This window comes from Nannobrachium achirus (assembly GCF_963921795.1).
Source record: "Nannobrachium achirus genome assembly, chromosome: 7".
NCBI lineage: Eukaryota > Metazoa > Chordata > Actinopteri > Myctophiformes > Myctophidae > Nannobrachium > Nannobrachium achirus.
Window position 1 is genome coordinate 66,817,386 of NC_137816.1, and position 16,761 is coordinate 66,834,146.

General features: G+C 41.0%; 1 protein-coding gene across 2 annotated transcripts in view; it reads left to right on the forward strand.

The window, feature by feature from the left end:
- The first annotated feature begins 3,695 nt into the window (after positions 1–3,695).
- The window catches only part of csnk1g1 (casein kinase 1, gamma 1), a 48,258-nt gene continuing 35,192 nt past the window's right edge, over positions 3,696–16,761 (forward strand). For both annotated transcript variants that reach the window (XM_080729711.1, XM_080729712.1), the window contains exons 1-4: positions 3,696–3,982; positions 5,840–5,880; positions 7,882–7,951; positions 14,407–14,558. In XM_080729711.1, the coding sequence (XP_080585837.1) occupies positions 3,796–3,982; positions 5,840–5,880; positions 7,882–7,951; positions 14,407–14,558 (450 nt within the window). In that variant the 5' untranslated portion in view covers positions 3,696–3,795. The remainder of the gene's footprint in view (positions 3,983–5,839; positions 5,881–7,881; positions 7,952–14,406; positions 14,559–16,761) is intronic.

Here is a 16,761-nt window from a genome sequence, read left to right on the forward strand (position 1 = left end):
TGCTCGCGCAGCTTGAAGTGACGCTTGGCCAAGTTGGCCAGTTTGATGTGACTTGAATGTGACCTGCATATAACTCAATGGGGTGGATGTGGTTGCTGCTTTCAGACTGTGTCAGATGTCCTCAGATCCGGATTTGAAACTACCTCTGGATGTGGTTTTTCAAAATCGGATTTCATGTGACCTGAATGTGACATGTTTGGATTTAGACTATTTAAAAAAAATCGGATTCCACTTTTGAAGTGACTCAGATCTGATTCAGGCTAGATTTCAGTGGCAGTGTAAAGCCGGCCTTGGTGACAATTGTTCTGATTTAAGAACCCCATGTGATGAAGACTAAATATCCACCTACTCAGGCATTGTGCTGTGTAAATGAGCCAATGACACATGACTTCAATATAACAGGGTTAGAACTTGGGAACCTTTTAGCTTTAGGATTTTAAGGATTCCCTCATGCGAGGCGTTGTGTGCTTGTAGATCGGCTGTTTTCACTAGTTTTTGTGCGACGGTCCTGTAACTTGGAAATACAAGGTTTCTGCCCGAGAGTGACGATATTTTAGTGATTATGTTGCGAAGAAAACGTTGAGATAACAGCCATTTTGGTTAGAACTGACTGAAATTAACTTTGTACTTCAAGTTTAAAATGATACTAAATATATTTTTAATTGTCCAAAATACATTTCAAATATTATCAAATTTCAAATATTATCAAATGATCTCGCGGCACCCCAGGGTGCCCCGTCAGGCCCTCACCCACTTTGAAAACTCCTGGCCTAGAAGATATGATACTTATTTGCACAACAGGAATTGTTGCCAATCCCACTGGTCTGAGCTGTGAGATCAGTGTTTTGTAGTCATGGTGATTGAGCTGTAAGATCAGTGTTTTGTAGTCCTGGTGATTGAGCTGTAAGATCTGTGTTTTGTAGTCCTGGTGATTGAGCTGTAAGATCTGTGTTTTGTAGTCCTGGTGATTGAGCTGTAAGATCTGTGTTTTGTAGTCCTGGTGATTGAGCTGTGAGATCTGTGTTTTGTAGTCCTGGTGATTGAGCTGTAAGATCTGTGTTTTGTAGTCCTGGTGATTGAGCTGTGAGATCAGTGTTTTGTAGTCCTGGTGATTGAGCTGTAAGATCTGTGTTTTGTAGTCCTGGTGATTGAGCTGTGAGATCTGTGTTTTGTAGTCCTGGTGATTGAGCTGTGAGATCTGTGTTTTGTAGTCCTGGTGATTGAGCTGTGAGATCTGTGTTTTGTAGTCCTGGTGATTGAGCTGTAAGATCTGTGTTTTGTAGTCCTGGTGATTGAGCTGTGAGATCTGTGTTTTGTAGTCCGGGTGATTGAGCTGTGAGATCTGTGTTTTGTAGTCCTGGTGATTGAGCTGTGAGATCTGTGTTTTGTAGTCCTGGTGATTGAGCTGTGAGATCTGTGTTTTGTAGTCCGGGTGATTGAGCTGTGAGATCAGTGTTTTGTAGTCCTGGTGATTGAGCTGTGAGATCTGTGTTTTGTAGTCCTGGTGATTGAGCTGTGAGATCTGTGTTTTGTAGTCCGGGTGATTGAGCTGTGAGATCAGTGTTTTGTAGTCCTGGTGATTGAGCTGTGAGATCTGTGTTTTGTAGTCCTGGTGATTGAGCTGTGAGATCAGTGTTTTGTAGTCCTGGTGATTGAGCTGTGAGATCAGTGTTTTGTAGTCCTGGTGATTGAGCTGTGAGATCTGTGTTTTGTAGTCCTGGTGATTGAGCTGTGAGATCAGTGTTTTGTAGTCCTGGTGATTGAGCTGTGAGATCTGTGTTTTGTAGTCCGGGTGATTGAGCTGTGAGATCAGTGTTTTGTAGTCCTGGTGATTGAGCTGTGAGATCTGTGTTTTGTAGTCCTGGTGATTGAGCTGTGAGATCAGTGTTTTGTAGTCCTGGTGATTGAGCTGTGAGATCAGTGTTTTGTAGTCCTGGTGATTGAGCTGTGAGATCTGTGTTTTGTAGTCCTGGTGATTGAGCTGTGAGATCAGTGTTTTGTAGTCATGGTTCTTGTGTACTGCAGCAGCAACACGGTACGGTTTCCCCTGAGAGAAACTAAATGTGTATTTTAGATGCTGTGAAACTGAGCATGAGTCATCAGGAGGCCCACACATCAAGATGTTATAACAGATTAAGCAGCCTCCCATACTACTTTTCTTTACCATTATTATGCAACTAGGTTTTTGTTTATAAGATTTATTTTTGGCCTTTTGTTTATATACATTTATTGAGGGGGGGGGGGGCTCTCTCCATTCCGACATGTCGCCACTCCGACAGTGACTTCTTAATGTCGGAGTGGCAACACTTCCATAGAGGTTAAGGTTAGGGTAAGAGATAGGGTTAGTGTCTGTCGGAAATCGGAATGGAGAGATGCACTGTTTATTGATCGTATAGTTGGGTTGATAGGAGGAACGTGGGGAGAGAGATGGGGAGTGATATGCAGCAAAGGTTGTCAGACTACTTTATCCATGCTACTTTATTATTATTTATTTTTTGTCTTTAAAAATGCCCAGTTAATGTCATGGTGCACAAAACAAATCTCAATTATTTTTGATGACCGCCTTGGCTTTATCTCAAAATCCAAACTGGTTAGTGGGGTTTTACAATTTACGATTTAGGCATTTAACAGGCGCTCTTAATCCAGGGGTTTTATGATGACTTCGTTTTGATGTAATTTTGAGTGTTATCTTTTAAGCCTAGCAATGCCCTTGCTTTTCATCCCCTATCTGTAAACTATGATAACACATTCTCTGCTAAATGTTGTGATTCATCTTAAAGTGTTAGTTCACCTATTTTTTACATAAAGCTGTGTGAAATACTTGCCATTAAAACAGTGGTTAAAATGTATTAATTGATTACCAGAGTCCTGTGGTCAGAGTTCTGGTCAGTTTCTAATGAATATTAAGTAGTTCCAATGGGGTGGGGGCCATTTGGCATGGCCCAATCATTGAAAATAGATTAATCCACAAAACTAGCGTCATTTGTATTGTTGGCCTATTTGGTAATAGGTCAACAATACAAATGTCGCTAGTTTTGTGGATTCATCTATTTTTAATGATTGGGCCATGAGCCCCTGCCAAATCACCGGAACTACTTTATATTCATCTAAAACTGACCAGAACTCTGACCACGGGACTCTGGTATATCATACATTTGTAACCACTATTTTAATGGCAAGTATTTCACACAGCTTTATGTCAACAATAGGTGAACTAACACTTTAACCGAGTGAAGTTTGAAGGTTCGTGTTTTGAAGTAAAGGTGCAATCATACAAGAAGCATTTAGTTTAAAAAACAAGTTCACCCCTTGTGTACAATTTTGTACTTCCCCGTGAATGTGCCTTTGCTTTTAACAATGTGTTTTTCTATATATATATATATATATATATATATATACAGTATATATATATATATATATATATATATATATATATATATATATATATACAGTATATATATATATATATATATATATATATATATATATATATATATATATATATATATATATATATATTTTTTTTTTTTTTTTTTTTTTTTTTTTTTTTTACATACTTGACAATTCTTTGCATCTTTATCATTGCAGGTATTCTGCCTATGCCCTCGTGTGCCTGCCAAATGTTGAGGCCAGAAGCCCCGTTCAACTTTTAGAATTCCCTGAGAGAGAAGGAAAGCCACCCTGACCCATGAAAGTCAGTGTGCCATCGCTGCACTGCCAGTGACTAGGCCTGTGGTAGGCCCAGCACGGGGGCATCTTTCTGGGATCTGCTCTGGCGCCCGCTAAACGTGTACAATGGATCAACAGCGAGACAAATATGCCGACCGGCCGGCCAGAAGTACCAAGGTTTCACAAGGAAGCCGCAGTGGACACTCGTCGCGGCCGTCGGGGTCCTCCGCGTCCTCCGGGGTCCTCATGGTGGGACCAAACTTTCGTGTGGGCAAGAAGATCGGCTGTGGCAATTTTGGCGAGCTGAAACTTGGTAAGCAGATAAGAGTTGCAGTTAGGGCTGTCACAATTATTACATAATCGTCTAATCGTGATTATTTGACATTATCGCAATTATTTTGTGATAATCGTCATAATGGTTTACATGTTGAAAGATGTTTATGTGTTCAAACATTTAAAAAATAGTGGAAATAGCAGATCTACAAGCTCACAACGCGTCGCATCGCGACGCGTTGTGAGCTTGTAGATCGGCTATTTCCACTATCAATGTTCTTTTTAAAGTGTAAAGTTGTGAAATGTCCTTCATTTCTTTGTATATTTAGGTTACGTGTCATATCTGCCATGTGCAATTTCAAAGCCTAAAAGCCAAACAGAAATGTAATTGTCAATGACAAAAACACAATTAAATCGTTAATCGCCAATTATTTGAGTGACAATTAATCGTCATGTAAAATGTCATATCGTGACAGCCCTATAAGCAGATAAGAGTTACAGTATACATTGCTGTGTGTTTTTGTTTTACCAATAACAGAGACTGAGCTGAAAACATATAAATGTGTCATTATGGCATGGCTCGAAATTGCTCCCAAAATGTAATCTGTGTGACCTTGAAATATAATTGGAAGCATTTGTGCGAGGGCAGATAATGGCTGTGGTGTGACTTTTTTCATCTAACCACAGTCGAACACTGCTTTCACTGTGCTTTTGCTTGTACACTAGTACACTCGGTATGTGCCTTGTACACTAGTACACTCGGTATGTGCCTTGTGAGCTGACAGTTGGCGACTATAGGCTCTCTTTATGTAGGAAAAGGTGCTTTGTATCGGCACGGCCATAATAATTTGCTCACAGACTGAGTGTGACACACAGCTGAAATTACTTTTTTTTTTTTTCACCAAAATGTGATAAAGCCACAAAAGCATTTCATAAAGATCAGGCTACATTTCACTTAAACGCCAGAGCTTAACTCTGCATGTAAATAAGACTTTTTTTTTTTATTAATGTGAGAGATCATGCAGGTCATTGCAGGTTAGAAATGTATTTAGAACTTTAATATCTCAAAAGTAGTATTTCAGCATGACATCATTCTATAAGCCATATCTTCAAAACTGTTGGGTCAATCTCCACAACCAATATATCATTTTGTAGCTATGATTCCCAGCTTTCAAATGAATAAAAATGAAAATGAAAAAAATTCAATGACTAGCCGTCAGCCGTGCTGGGACACCATTGGTACGACGTCGCCAAGTCCCAGCACTTTCAGCACATCTTAGAATCTATGACGGTTTCATGTTTATTATCCCTTCATAATCTATTCTCAGAATGTTTCTACCGTGCTGGTATCTCCGCTGTCTTTACTTGTTCATTCCCTTACATGCCACATGTCTTATATTTGACATTTATCAAAACAGTTCACAGAGACACTGCACACTTTTCATCTTCAGAAAGTTAAACCTATTTGAGGATGTGGCCTATTTAGACGTCCATAGAGAAGTCAAATATATTCAATTCAACTATTTTAATGCCGATGGAGTGTGGAAATGCAAATGGCTATTGGCAGGATTTCCTTAATAGACTTGAGCCTATTGTGAATCTGACCTAACCTCTCAGGATGGAAGAACCGCTATATTTACTCTTTTTGTCCCATACACACTTCCACAGTGTCTTGTCACCCCACCCCATCCCCATAGTCCTGATCATGGACACTAACATGCCATCATGCACATTTTTTTGTATCTGCAGGTCTCAACACTATACTTATTTTTGCAGGATTCTTTTGCTGGGAATTTGCAAAAAGTGATGATCACAACATTGTTTTTTTAATATTTTAATATTTGTCTTTAGGTGCCATTGTTCCTTACTTCTGTGTAATTTTACTCCCTTCTTTCAGGTAAAAATCTCTACACCAATGAGTATGTAGCTATTAAACTGGTAAGTCAAACCTTTTTGCCCTTGGACAAAATAGACATAATTATGATTGTAAACATAACCGTATAAGTACATATTACGATATTTAGTGAAACATAGTTTACACACTGCATTAATGGGTATTTGTCAGTTGTCAATGATTTACATGATTGTCATGCAACAGTGAATGTCCAAGGGTAGTGTCAAGCTGTGTTAAATGTGTTGACTAAAACTCGACTAACATGTTAGGGAGGGACTAGAGGAAAAGAGTAGAAGAACCAAGACAAGTCATCTTATGTTTGGTTGTGCTCTGAAAATAGCAGATTAAAAGCTCCCTGTGACGAGCTTGTGGATCTGCTATTTTCCGCATGTAAAATTAGGCATTACGACAACACCATCAGAACCCCGGGAAAATATTCTTTTGTCGACAAAAGCAACTGTAGATTTACAGTAGTCGACTAAAATCATGCGATATTTAGATTACAACTTTGCAGATGACTAAAATATGACTAAAACTAAATACAAATGTATTCAAAAGACTGATTAAACTAAATCAAAATGTGCTTGCAAAATGAATCCTGGTGTCAAGATGGTGTGTCCTGACTCCTCCTGGCACAGGGCTCTCACACCACCATGGTATGAAGGATACCTCCACGGTGTGTCAGTCCAGCTTGGCCGGGCGCTCCAACGGACACGATTGGCCGTGTTTGCACATGCCAAGCCGGCAGGTGGATTGTGTTCTTTGTTGCTGCACTAACGATGCCTACCGGTTGGTCTGGCCGTTGGTTCAGCAGACAGACAGAGAGAGGAGGCAATGCCTGATCAGCTAGGACCCATTTGTGGTTGCAGTGTACAGCTCTGTCTCAAAAACAATTAGAATTTGGTGTGAAAAAGCATTGCAGCAGAGCCATAGCATCTCAAATCATCACTCACTGCGGAAATTTCACACTTCAAGCAACTCTGACTTGAGAAGGTTGACAAATACATCCTTGTTTTGAGTGGTCTTGTGTAATATTGTAATAGTTGTGGATTTTTGATCTGTATGCCATAACAATCTAAATTATAACAAAAAGATTTTAATATTGCATGTGCAATGTACTGTATCTAGAGCAGGGGTTCCCAAACTGTTTTGTCTCAGGGCACCCCATAAATATGTTTTTAATCCGAGGCACCCCGACATTATAATTTTCATTCCCAGCACCTTATATTTGTAGCATATCATCGTTGTCGGGTGGAAACCTTGTATGTCCAAAACCTTTCATTTTGTATTTATCATCAATAAAATGTACTAAACTAATGAAAACAGCAGATCTACAAGCACACAACGCCTCGCATCGAGAGGCGTTGTGTGCTTGTAGATCTGCTGTTTTCACTAGTTTTGTGCGACAGAGGTCTCTGCCTGACAGTAATGATATTTTAGTGATTATGTTGTGAGGAAAACGTTGAGATAATAGCCATTTTGGTTGGAACAGACTGAAAATAACTTTTTATTTCAAGTTTAAAATGATACTAAATATTGTTTCAAATGTCCAAATAAATTCCAAATATTATCAAATTATGTCGCGGCACCCCTGGACTGCTGTCACGGCACCCCAGGGTGCCCCGTCAGTCACCCACTTTGAAAACCCCTGGACTGGAGGGAGGATATGTGTAGCAGAGTAACTCACTGCCCAAAGTCTTAGTATCTCCCAGGTCCACAGGGATATCCCTTTGGTCTGGTGGTTAAGATGTTAGACTTCAATGTGGGTGACCCGGGTTCGAATCCCAGGCGTCTTTACGGTATTACAGAAAACAATGAACTTTTCCACAATATTAATTTCTTTTTAGACAGAGCTGTATAGCGCGTTGCAGGGGTCATTGCATTGACGATGTGTCCAGTCCGTATAATTATATGGGTATATGTGCGCGTCCGCCAGAGACAAAGACATCGCCCACCGCAACGTGTTCTTTATATCGTAGAAATGACTGTGTTTCTGCTCAGATGCATTTGATAACACACTTCGTTTTGGTTCTTGTGTCACGTAGGAACCAGTGAAATCGAGGGCGCCACAGTTACATTTGGAGTACCGGTTTTACAAAACCCTGGGAAGTACAGGTAAGGTCTTTGGCAAGATTACCAACTATTATTCAGCCCATTGTTTTTGTGTCGCCACATGACGGATTTTACAGTTGATGTAGATGAGTCAAAAAGATTGTCTCATTTCCACAACAAGCAATTATGCCTTTGCCGTTACAGTCATAGACCCACAATAGAATCTGTGCGATGGAATCGGTTTTAATCTCCGGGAGTCAGTGTTTGTAGACGGATATCTTTCAAAGGTGACTTTGCAGATTCACGTGGAAACATCATTACCAGAAGCCTACTGCTACCTTCCTTCCTGTTGCCCTGAAAAGACGTTGATATCTAACAGGGAGATGCAGGAAGCGTTAACTTTATTACAGCCATCAGAATTGTGATATCAAACAATAATGTCTTATCCCCACATCCGATGGGCTCCTTTTTAAAGTCCTTATTTGACCTCAGGCAGGTAATTTCAAGTGACACAACGTCTTCTACCGTACTTATTGTAGGAGCAACCAGCAGGTTTCTGCCTGAGGAGCTCAGGCTGCTCACAAGCTTTTAAAGGGTTAACCCATTTAGGCCTGAACACATTATGACGCAATATTTTATGCTTTAAATATAAAATAGCAGATATACAAGCTCACAGCGCGGCACCGAGTGCCGTGCTGCGAGCTTGTAGATCTGCTATTTTTGAAAAATCGTGAAAATTAGAATTTTGACCCGATTCTATAAGTGTCTTTTGAATCCTTCTAAGATTTTGGGAAAAAACCTAAGGTTTCTGTGTCAGCAATCTGGCCAGCCATCGTCAAAGAAAAGGTCCTTTTCACTTAACTGGAGCTCAGTTAGTCTGTTCTTGAGAGACTACCATGTCAGTGGTGCTCAAACCTTTTCATGTGAAGGTCCCCCAAAATTATATTTATTTGGCCACGGACCCCCATTTCAAAATATCTAGTTCCAGGGACCACCCAGAAGCAAAGTTTTGTTACAAACGTTCACTTTGAAAATACATATATTCAAAGATTTGCACACATTTTCACGACTTTTTCAAAAATAGCAGATCTCCAAGCTCGCAGCGCGGCACTCGGTGCCGTGCTGTGAGCTTGTATATCCAGGCTATGAAGTGCCTTTAAAAGTAATCCTAAGGCGTTTGGGGCGGTGCAGTGGCCAAGTCTCTGCCCGCCACCACCATGGGAGTCGTGGGTTCAAATCCACTGTGGTGCAACCAATCGGCTTTGTCGGGCGTCTATGCAAACACAATTGGCCCGTGGTCGGGGGAGGATGATATCGATCACTGCATACGGCCCTGGGGTGGCATCTGTCAGTGGGGAGTGTTGTGCGGGAGGAGGAGGACGAAGGCTCTACGTCCTCCTGGTGGGGACTCCTCACCAGTCCGTAGGATCCCCACAGCAGTGTGAGGAGGAATTAATTGGCATAATCATGAATCGGCCTGTTATAGCGCCACCATGCGTCTGGGGCCTGTTATAGCGCCACCATGCGTCTGATTTGAATAAAAAGTGGCATTTCTCTCTCTCTGCCTAGTCGGACTGTGCGTGCAGAATTTCAGGGAAATCGAAATCGCACAGTATGTTCATGATTTGAGGCATTTTGTACAAAACGGAGCACTCCTGAGAACTTTGGAAGTCCATCTTAGCCAATCAGGATGGAATATGAAAAATCGGAAAGACCGATTTCGTGATATTTGGACAATCTGTAAGAGTACTGTCAAAAAATTGTTCGAATATGACTCCATTCTGTCCTTGGTTTCCTGTCTGCACACTCTCTACAAGCACGATGATGATTTCAGTGTCTTTAAAACTCAAAATGTATCTGATCCTGGATATATTTCATCATATTGGATACTAGATTAAAGAAATGTTCTGTAACAGTACGGTTTACAAAGCAGGTGGCTTTAATGTAATATTCTGTGTCCAGATCTTAAAATATTCATCGCTTCACTTCAGGTGGTGGTCATCAGAAACTATGATAACAATTACCAAGAGTCTAAGACAGTTGAAGAAAATAAATAACACCCAGATTGCTCAGTAGCATTCTTTTTATAAATAATATGGAAGTGTAAGTTTTGCTAGGCATGTTCCTTGGCAAGCTTTGTGGAACTCAAGGTGCCTCTATTATATACAAAGAACATGATGTCTACGGTTTATTATATACAAAGAACATGATGTCTACGGTTTATTATATACAAAGAACATGATGTCTACGGTTTATTATATACAAAGAACATGATGTCTACGGTTTATTATATACAAAGAACATGATGTCTACGGTTTATTATATACAAAGAACATGATGTCTACGGTTTATTATATACAAAGAACATGATGTCTACGGTTTATTATATACAAAGAACATGATGTCTACGATGTCTACGGTTTTCCAAGGGATGGAAAAGGCCAACTGTGCGGAAACTCATTAAATATTTAGAGTGAGGCTGCCTCTCTTAGCACCAACCTGCCTCTGTCCTCTACTCCAGACTGGATGATGTGACACCATTTCATCTCTCTTAGCACTAACCTGTCTCTGTCCTCTACTCCAGACTGGATGATGTGACACCATTTCATCTCTCTTAGCACTAACCTGTCTCTGTCCTCTACTCCAGACTGGATGATGTGACACCATTTCATCTCTCTTAGCACTAACCTGTCTCTGTCCTCTACTCCAGACTGGATGATGTGACACCATTTCATCTCTCTTAGCACCAACCTGTCTCTGTCCTCTACTCCAGATTGGATGATGTGACACCATTTCATCTTAGCTGTGTTGCTAATATGCCATCATTCCATGTCAGCCAGTCTGGCTGTCAGATGAAGGATGTCTGTGCTGTATTCATGTTGACTGTTATGAGCCAATAGGCTATATGCACAGCAGCCATTTTGGAGAGAAGTTGGGTCGGTCCTCACTTCCTTCAGATGTTACCAATGATACTAATGAACTTAATGAAGGCTCTGTTCCATTCTGCTTGAGCAGAGTCAGTGTTACCAATGATACTAATGAAGGCTCTGTTCCATTCTGCTCAAACAGAGTCAGTGTTACCAATGATACTAATGAAGGCTCTGTTCCATTCTGCTCAAACAGAGTCAGTGTTACCAATGATACTAATGAAGGCTCTGTTCCATTCTGCTCAAACAGAGTCAGGGTGTTGATATTGTGCATGTTGGCTCATTGGAAACACTGTGCTACACCAGTGGGTCTCCAGTGTGGTCCCTTTCCCCAGTCTCCAGATGCCTCAGGGTATCATTCCTAATTCCTATGGTACAGTTGGCAACCCAGAGAATAGGATAATTGGCTCCTAAAACACAGGATGGAACCCAGCATGATGTGGACGTAGTGCCACTTCTCTCACTGTAGATGTGTTGAAGCCTCAGGAATATCTGCTCACAATGTTCTAAAGCAGGGGTTTTCAACGTTTTCAGGCCAGGGACCCCTTAGTTGAGAGAGAAATGAAGCAGGGACCCCCACAACCTTATCATAGATTCCATATACCGGTAGTTTCATTGTTTGACAGCACAATCATCAGTGTATTTTGGATTCATGTCAATTTATGTTTTCAGATATTTAAGCACTTGAACCGTCAATACTTAATAAAGTTGACCTTTCACTCTGTACTTAGTCTGCTCTTTTTCTCCTCTACACCAAAACTCTTTGCCGAAAATAGCCGATCTACAAGCTGCGAGGCGTTGTGAGCTTGTAGATCTGCTATTTTTGGCTAAAGTGCTCAGAATATGGACGCTAGGGTTCAAGTGGTTATTATATAATAGGAGAAAAGAAAGTTTCTATCACTCAAATATTTGGAGGACCCCCTGTAGTAACTCTGAGGACCCCCTGTTGAAGACCCATGTTCTAAAGGTTGGGTTTAGTAAAATACTCATCATCTTTTTTTTTTTATTATGATTTGGCAAAGGTCATCCGGATCAGGAATCGAACCTGTGGCAATGCCTATGTGGTATGCACCTGGACCAGTAGTCCAGCGGGCACCCCGTCAATATCTGTCTTAAAGGGATATTACACTTTCAAACAAACTTTTACGTCTAATCAGGCTTGTATGAACACCCTGAACAGTTTTTAATTTGCTTCATTCAGTATTTAGATATTTGATGTAAATGTTACCAGCTCCAACACGCCCAGGCCCTCTCCACATACACACCCATTGTAACTTCAAACTCCATTTTAACCATGATAGATTCATTAAAAACACACATTATTTTTTCTGGTGACTCATAATACCCTCCTAATACGTGAGCAGACCGTGTTTTTTCAATAACTTTTTTCATTTATTTTTAATAATTCTTTGGGAAAATGGAAAACATTAAATACAATAATATTTTATTGAAAATAAATGAAAAAAGTTATTGAAAAAACACGGTCTGCTCACGTATTAGGAGGGTATTATGAGTCACCAGAAAAAATAATGTGTGTTTTTAATGAATCTATCATGGTTAAAATGGAGTTTGAAGTTACAATGGGTGTGTATGTGGAGAGGGCCTGGGCGTGTTGGAGCTGGTAACATTTACATCAAATATCTAAATACTGAATGAAGCAAATTAAAAACTGTTCAGGGTGTTCATACAAGCCTGATTAGACCTAAAAGTTTGTTTGAAAGTGTAATATCCCTTTAATGACCCAGTCTCTTTAAGTTGACCATTTGTGGCTCTGATTAGGAGCTGCTTTGAGCAACACAATATTTTACTTGATTGATTAAATTGCCTGAGTATTGATTTTTGAAAGAGAATACTGCTTTTGTCTGGACTGAAGAGGTGTCGCCGTCAGGACAGCTGCCCAGTACTAGAATTGGACACATTTTGTGTGTCAGTCTGGAGTTGGACAACCTCTACAACTCAATGACTGACACGCTGATCCAAATCATGGATTGCCTTACACTTCGACTGTTGTGCATACACAACCCCTATGCATACACAATACACATGCCACTCATGCTTCTTTTCCTATCCATATCCTATGTAGGTTAATTCTCCTTGGGCCTAATAATCAGCACAGACCTTTTTGCTATCCAATGTAATCTTCTAGGTCTTGACCTTAAAGCGCTCTCTCTCTCTCTCCCAGGCACACCAAGAAAATTCAAGACAATTCATGGAGCAGTTTTAACAGTCGGTGCATTTTTAGTTTGTGGTTAATGTGTAACTAGCAGCTGGATCTGATCTCTACCCTCCATAACAAACCATGTGATCACTCCTCCTGTCTAGTTTCAGGCCTGCCTGTGACTGAGTTGGGCTCCAGGTCCAATTTGAAGCATGGGAGGCAAGAATAATAAACGGTGTCTCGCAGCCCACAGGGTTTCATCAGACACATTGCCACGTGCAGCTGAAAGAATCTCTTACCATTAAAGCTTAGAATATTAGCTGTGTCTCAAGTTACAGTTTACAATCCAAAGCTAACAACAGTTATGATGATGATGATGATGATGATGATGATGATGCACATGGAAAGAAAACACAAAGGAAATGAACCAATTAAACATTTTGATCATGGACTAGGGCAGGGGTCTTCAACAGGGGGTCCGCGACCACTAGGAGGTCCGCAGAGGCACTGCAGGGGGTCCGTGAAATTGTTGCTTGATTACAAATTAAAACTTTTTTTTTTCTTTCAAAATGTTTAAAAAATGAATCACGATTCTGTCCATTATGAATAGCTTGTAGGCCTATACATGATTACTGTGCAAATGACAGATTGTTGACATTGGTTCTCAGTTAATAAGTAGTATGTTTAGAAATGGTAGTGCCACCCTGCTCGCTGTAGGCCGACCTTACATGTATGTTTAAAATAAAAATATGTTGTAGCCTCCCAACCCTACGAGGTGGAAGGGGGTCCCTGCTCATGTTGTAGCCTCCCAACCCTACGAGGTGGAAGGGGGTCCAGGCATTGACACTAAGGCTTGCCCACCTGCCCCCGGCAGGTAAATAAAACTTTCGGGCAGGTGAAGTTGGCTTTCAGGTTGCCCGACTGGGCAAGTGCTCATTTGAGAGGGGACACAACCGTCTACAGATATCTGTCTAAACACTTGAATGTGGCCAACGCGCTCTGTCTTGTGGTCTGTGGAATGTAAAATAAGAGTTAGGTTTCACACTCTTATAAGTGTAAAAACAGACTTATTCAATCATAGCTATCTAGGTATTTGGTATTTAGATTTGGAGGTATTATCGCACAGCCCCAGAACTTAACAAAATAAGTGTTAAATTAAGCTGTAATTAAAATCTTACATATCATTTTATAATGAATGATTTACTTTTCGGGCAAGTGGGCATGACCTTTGGGCAAGTAGAACATGACCTGTACTTGCCCGACGGGCAAGTGCGTCTGAGACCTTAGTGTCAACCCCTGGGGTCCATGCTCAATCTCCCCATCAGTTTGGGGGACCCTGGCCTGAAAACGTTGAAGACCCCTGGACTAAGGAGTATTATCATCGAAGCTATGCTTGTGTCTCATGCATGCCTTATTACTTTGTTTTGTTCCAGCTGAAGGCCTGCCCCAGGTCTTCTACTTCGGGCCTTGTGGGAAGTACAATGCCATGGTTCTGGAGCTGCTGGGCCCCAGCCTAGAGGACCTCTTTGACCTTTGTGACAGAACCTTCTCACTCAAGACTGTCCTTATGATAGCCATTCAGTTGGTAAGTTCACACTGTCCTCATGATAGCCATTCAGTTGGTGAGTTCACACTGTCCTTATGATAGCCATTCAGTTGGTGAGTTCACACTGTCCTTATGATAGCCATTCAGTTGGTGAGTTCACACTGTCCTTATGATAGCCATTTAGTTGGTGAGTTCACACTGTCCTCATGATAGCCATTCAGTTGGTAAGTTCACACTGTCCTTATGATAGCCATTCAGTTGGTGAGTTCACACTGTCCTTATGATAGCCATTCAGTTGGTGAGTTCACACTGTCCTTATGATAGCCATTTAGTTGGTGAGTTCACACTGTCCTCATGATAGCCATTTAGTTGGTAAGTTCACACTGTCCTCATGATAGCCATTTAGTTGGTGAGTTCACACTGTCCTCATGATAGCCATTCAGTTGGTGAGTTCACACTGTCCTTATGATAGCCATTCAGTTGGTGAGTTCACACTGTCCTTATGATAGCCATTCAGTTGGTGAGTTCACACTGTCCTTATGATAGCCATTTAGTTGGTGAGTTCACACTGTCCTCATGATAGCCATTTAGTTGGTAAGTTCACACTGTCCTCATGATAGCCATTTAGTTGGTAAGTTCACACTGTCCTTATGATAGCCATTTAGTTGGTGAGTTCACACTGTCCTCATGATAGCCATTCAGTTGGTGAGTTCACACTGTCCTCATGATAGCCATTTAGTTGGTAAGTTCACACTGTCCTTATGATAGCCATTTAGTTGGTGAGTTCACACTGTCCTTATGATAGCCATTTAGTTGGTGAGTTCACACTGTCCTTATGATAGCCATTTAGTTGGTAAGTTCACACTGTCCTCATGATAGCCATTTAGTTGGTAAGTTCACACTGTCCTTATGATAGCCATTTAGTTGGTGAGTTCACACTGTCCTCATGATAGCCATTTAGTTGGTAAGTTCACACTGTCCTTATGATAGCCATTTAGTTGGTGAGTTCACACTGTCCTTATGATAGCCATTTAGTTGGTGAGTTCACACTGTCCTCATGATAGCCATTTAGTTGGTAAGTTCACACTGTCCTCATGATAGCCATTCAGTTGGTGAGTTCACACTGTCCTTATGATAGCCATTCAGTTGGTGAGTTCACACTGTCCTCATGATAGCCATTTAGTTGGTAAGTTCACACTGTCCTCATGATAGCCATTCAGTTGGTGAGTTCACACTGTCCTTATGATAGCCATTCAGTTGGTAAGTTCACACTGTCCTTATGATAGCCATTCAGTTGGTGAGTTCACACTGTCCTTATGATAGCCATTTAGTTGGTGAGTTCACACTGTCCTCATGATAGCCATTTAGTTGGTGAGTTCACACTGTCCTTATGATAGCCATTCAGTTGGTGAGTTCACACTGTCCTTATGATAGCCATTCAGTTGGTAAGTTCACACTGTCCTCATGATAGCCATTCAGTTGGTGAGTTCACACTGTCCTTATGATAGCCATTTAGTTGGTGAGTTCACACTGTCCTTATGATAGCCATTCAGTTGGTGAGTTCACACTGTCCTTATGATAGCCATTTAGTTGGTGAGTTCACACTGTCCTCATGATAGCCATTCAGTTGGTGAGTTCACACTGTCCTCATGATAGCCATTCAGTTGGTGAGTTCACACTGTCCTTATGATAGCCATTCAGTTGGTGAGTTCACACTGTCCTTATGATAGCCATTCAGTTGGTAAGTTCACACTGTCCTCATGATAGCCATTCAGTTGGTGAGTTCACACTGTCCTTATGATAGCCATTTAGTTGGTGAGTTCACACTGTCCTTATGATAGCCATTCAGTTGGTGAGTTCACACTGTCCTTATGATAGCCATTCAGTTGGTGAGTTCACACTGTCCTTATGATAGCCATTTAGTTGGTGAGTTCACACTGTCCTCATGATAGCCATTCAGTTGGTGAGTTCACACTGTCCTCATGATAGCCATTCAGTTGGTGAGTTCACACTGTCCTTATGATAGCCATTTAGTTGGTGAGTTCACACTGTCCTTATGATAGCCATTCAGTTGGTGAGTTCACACTGTCCTTATGATAGCCATTCAGTTGGTGAGTTCACACTGTCCTCATGATAGCCATTTAGTTGGTGAGTTCACACTGTCCTTATGATAGCCATTCAGTTGGTAAGTTCACACTGTCCTTATGATAGCCATTCAGTTGGTGAGTTCACACTGTCCTTA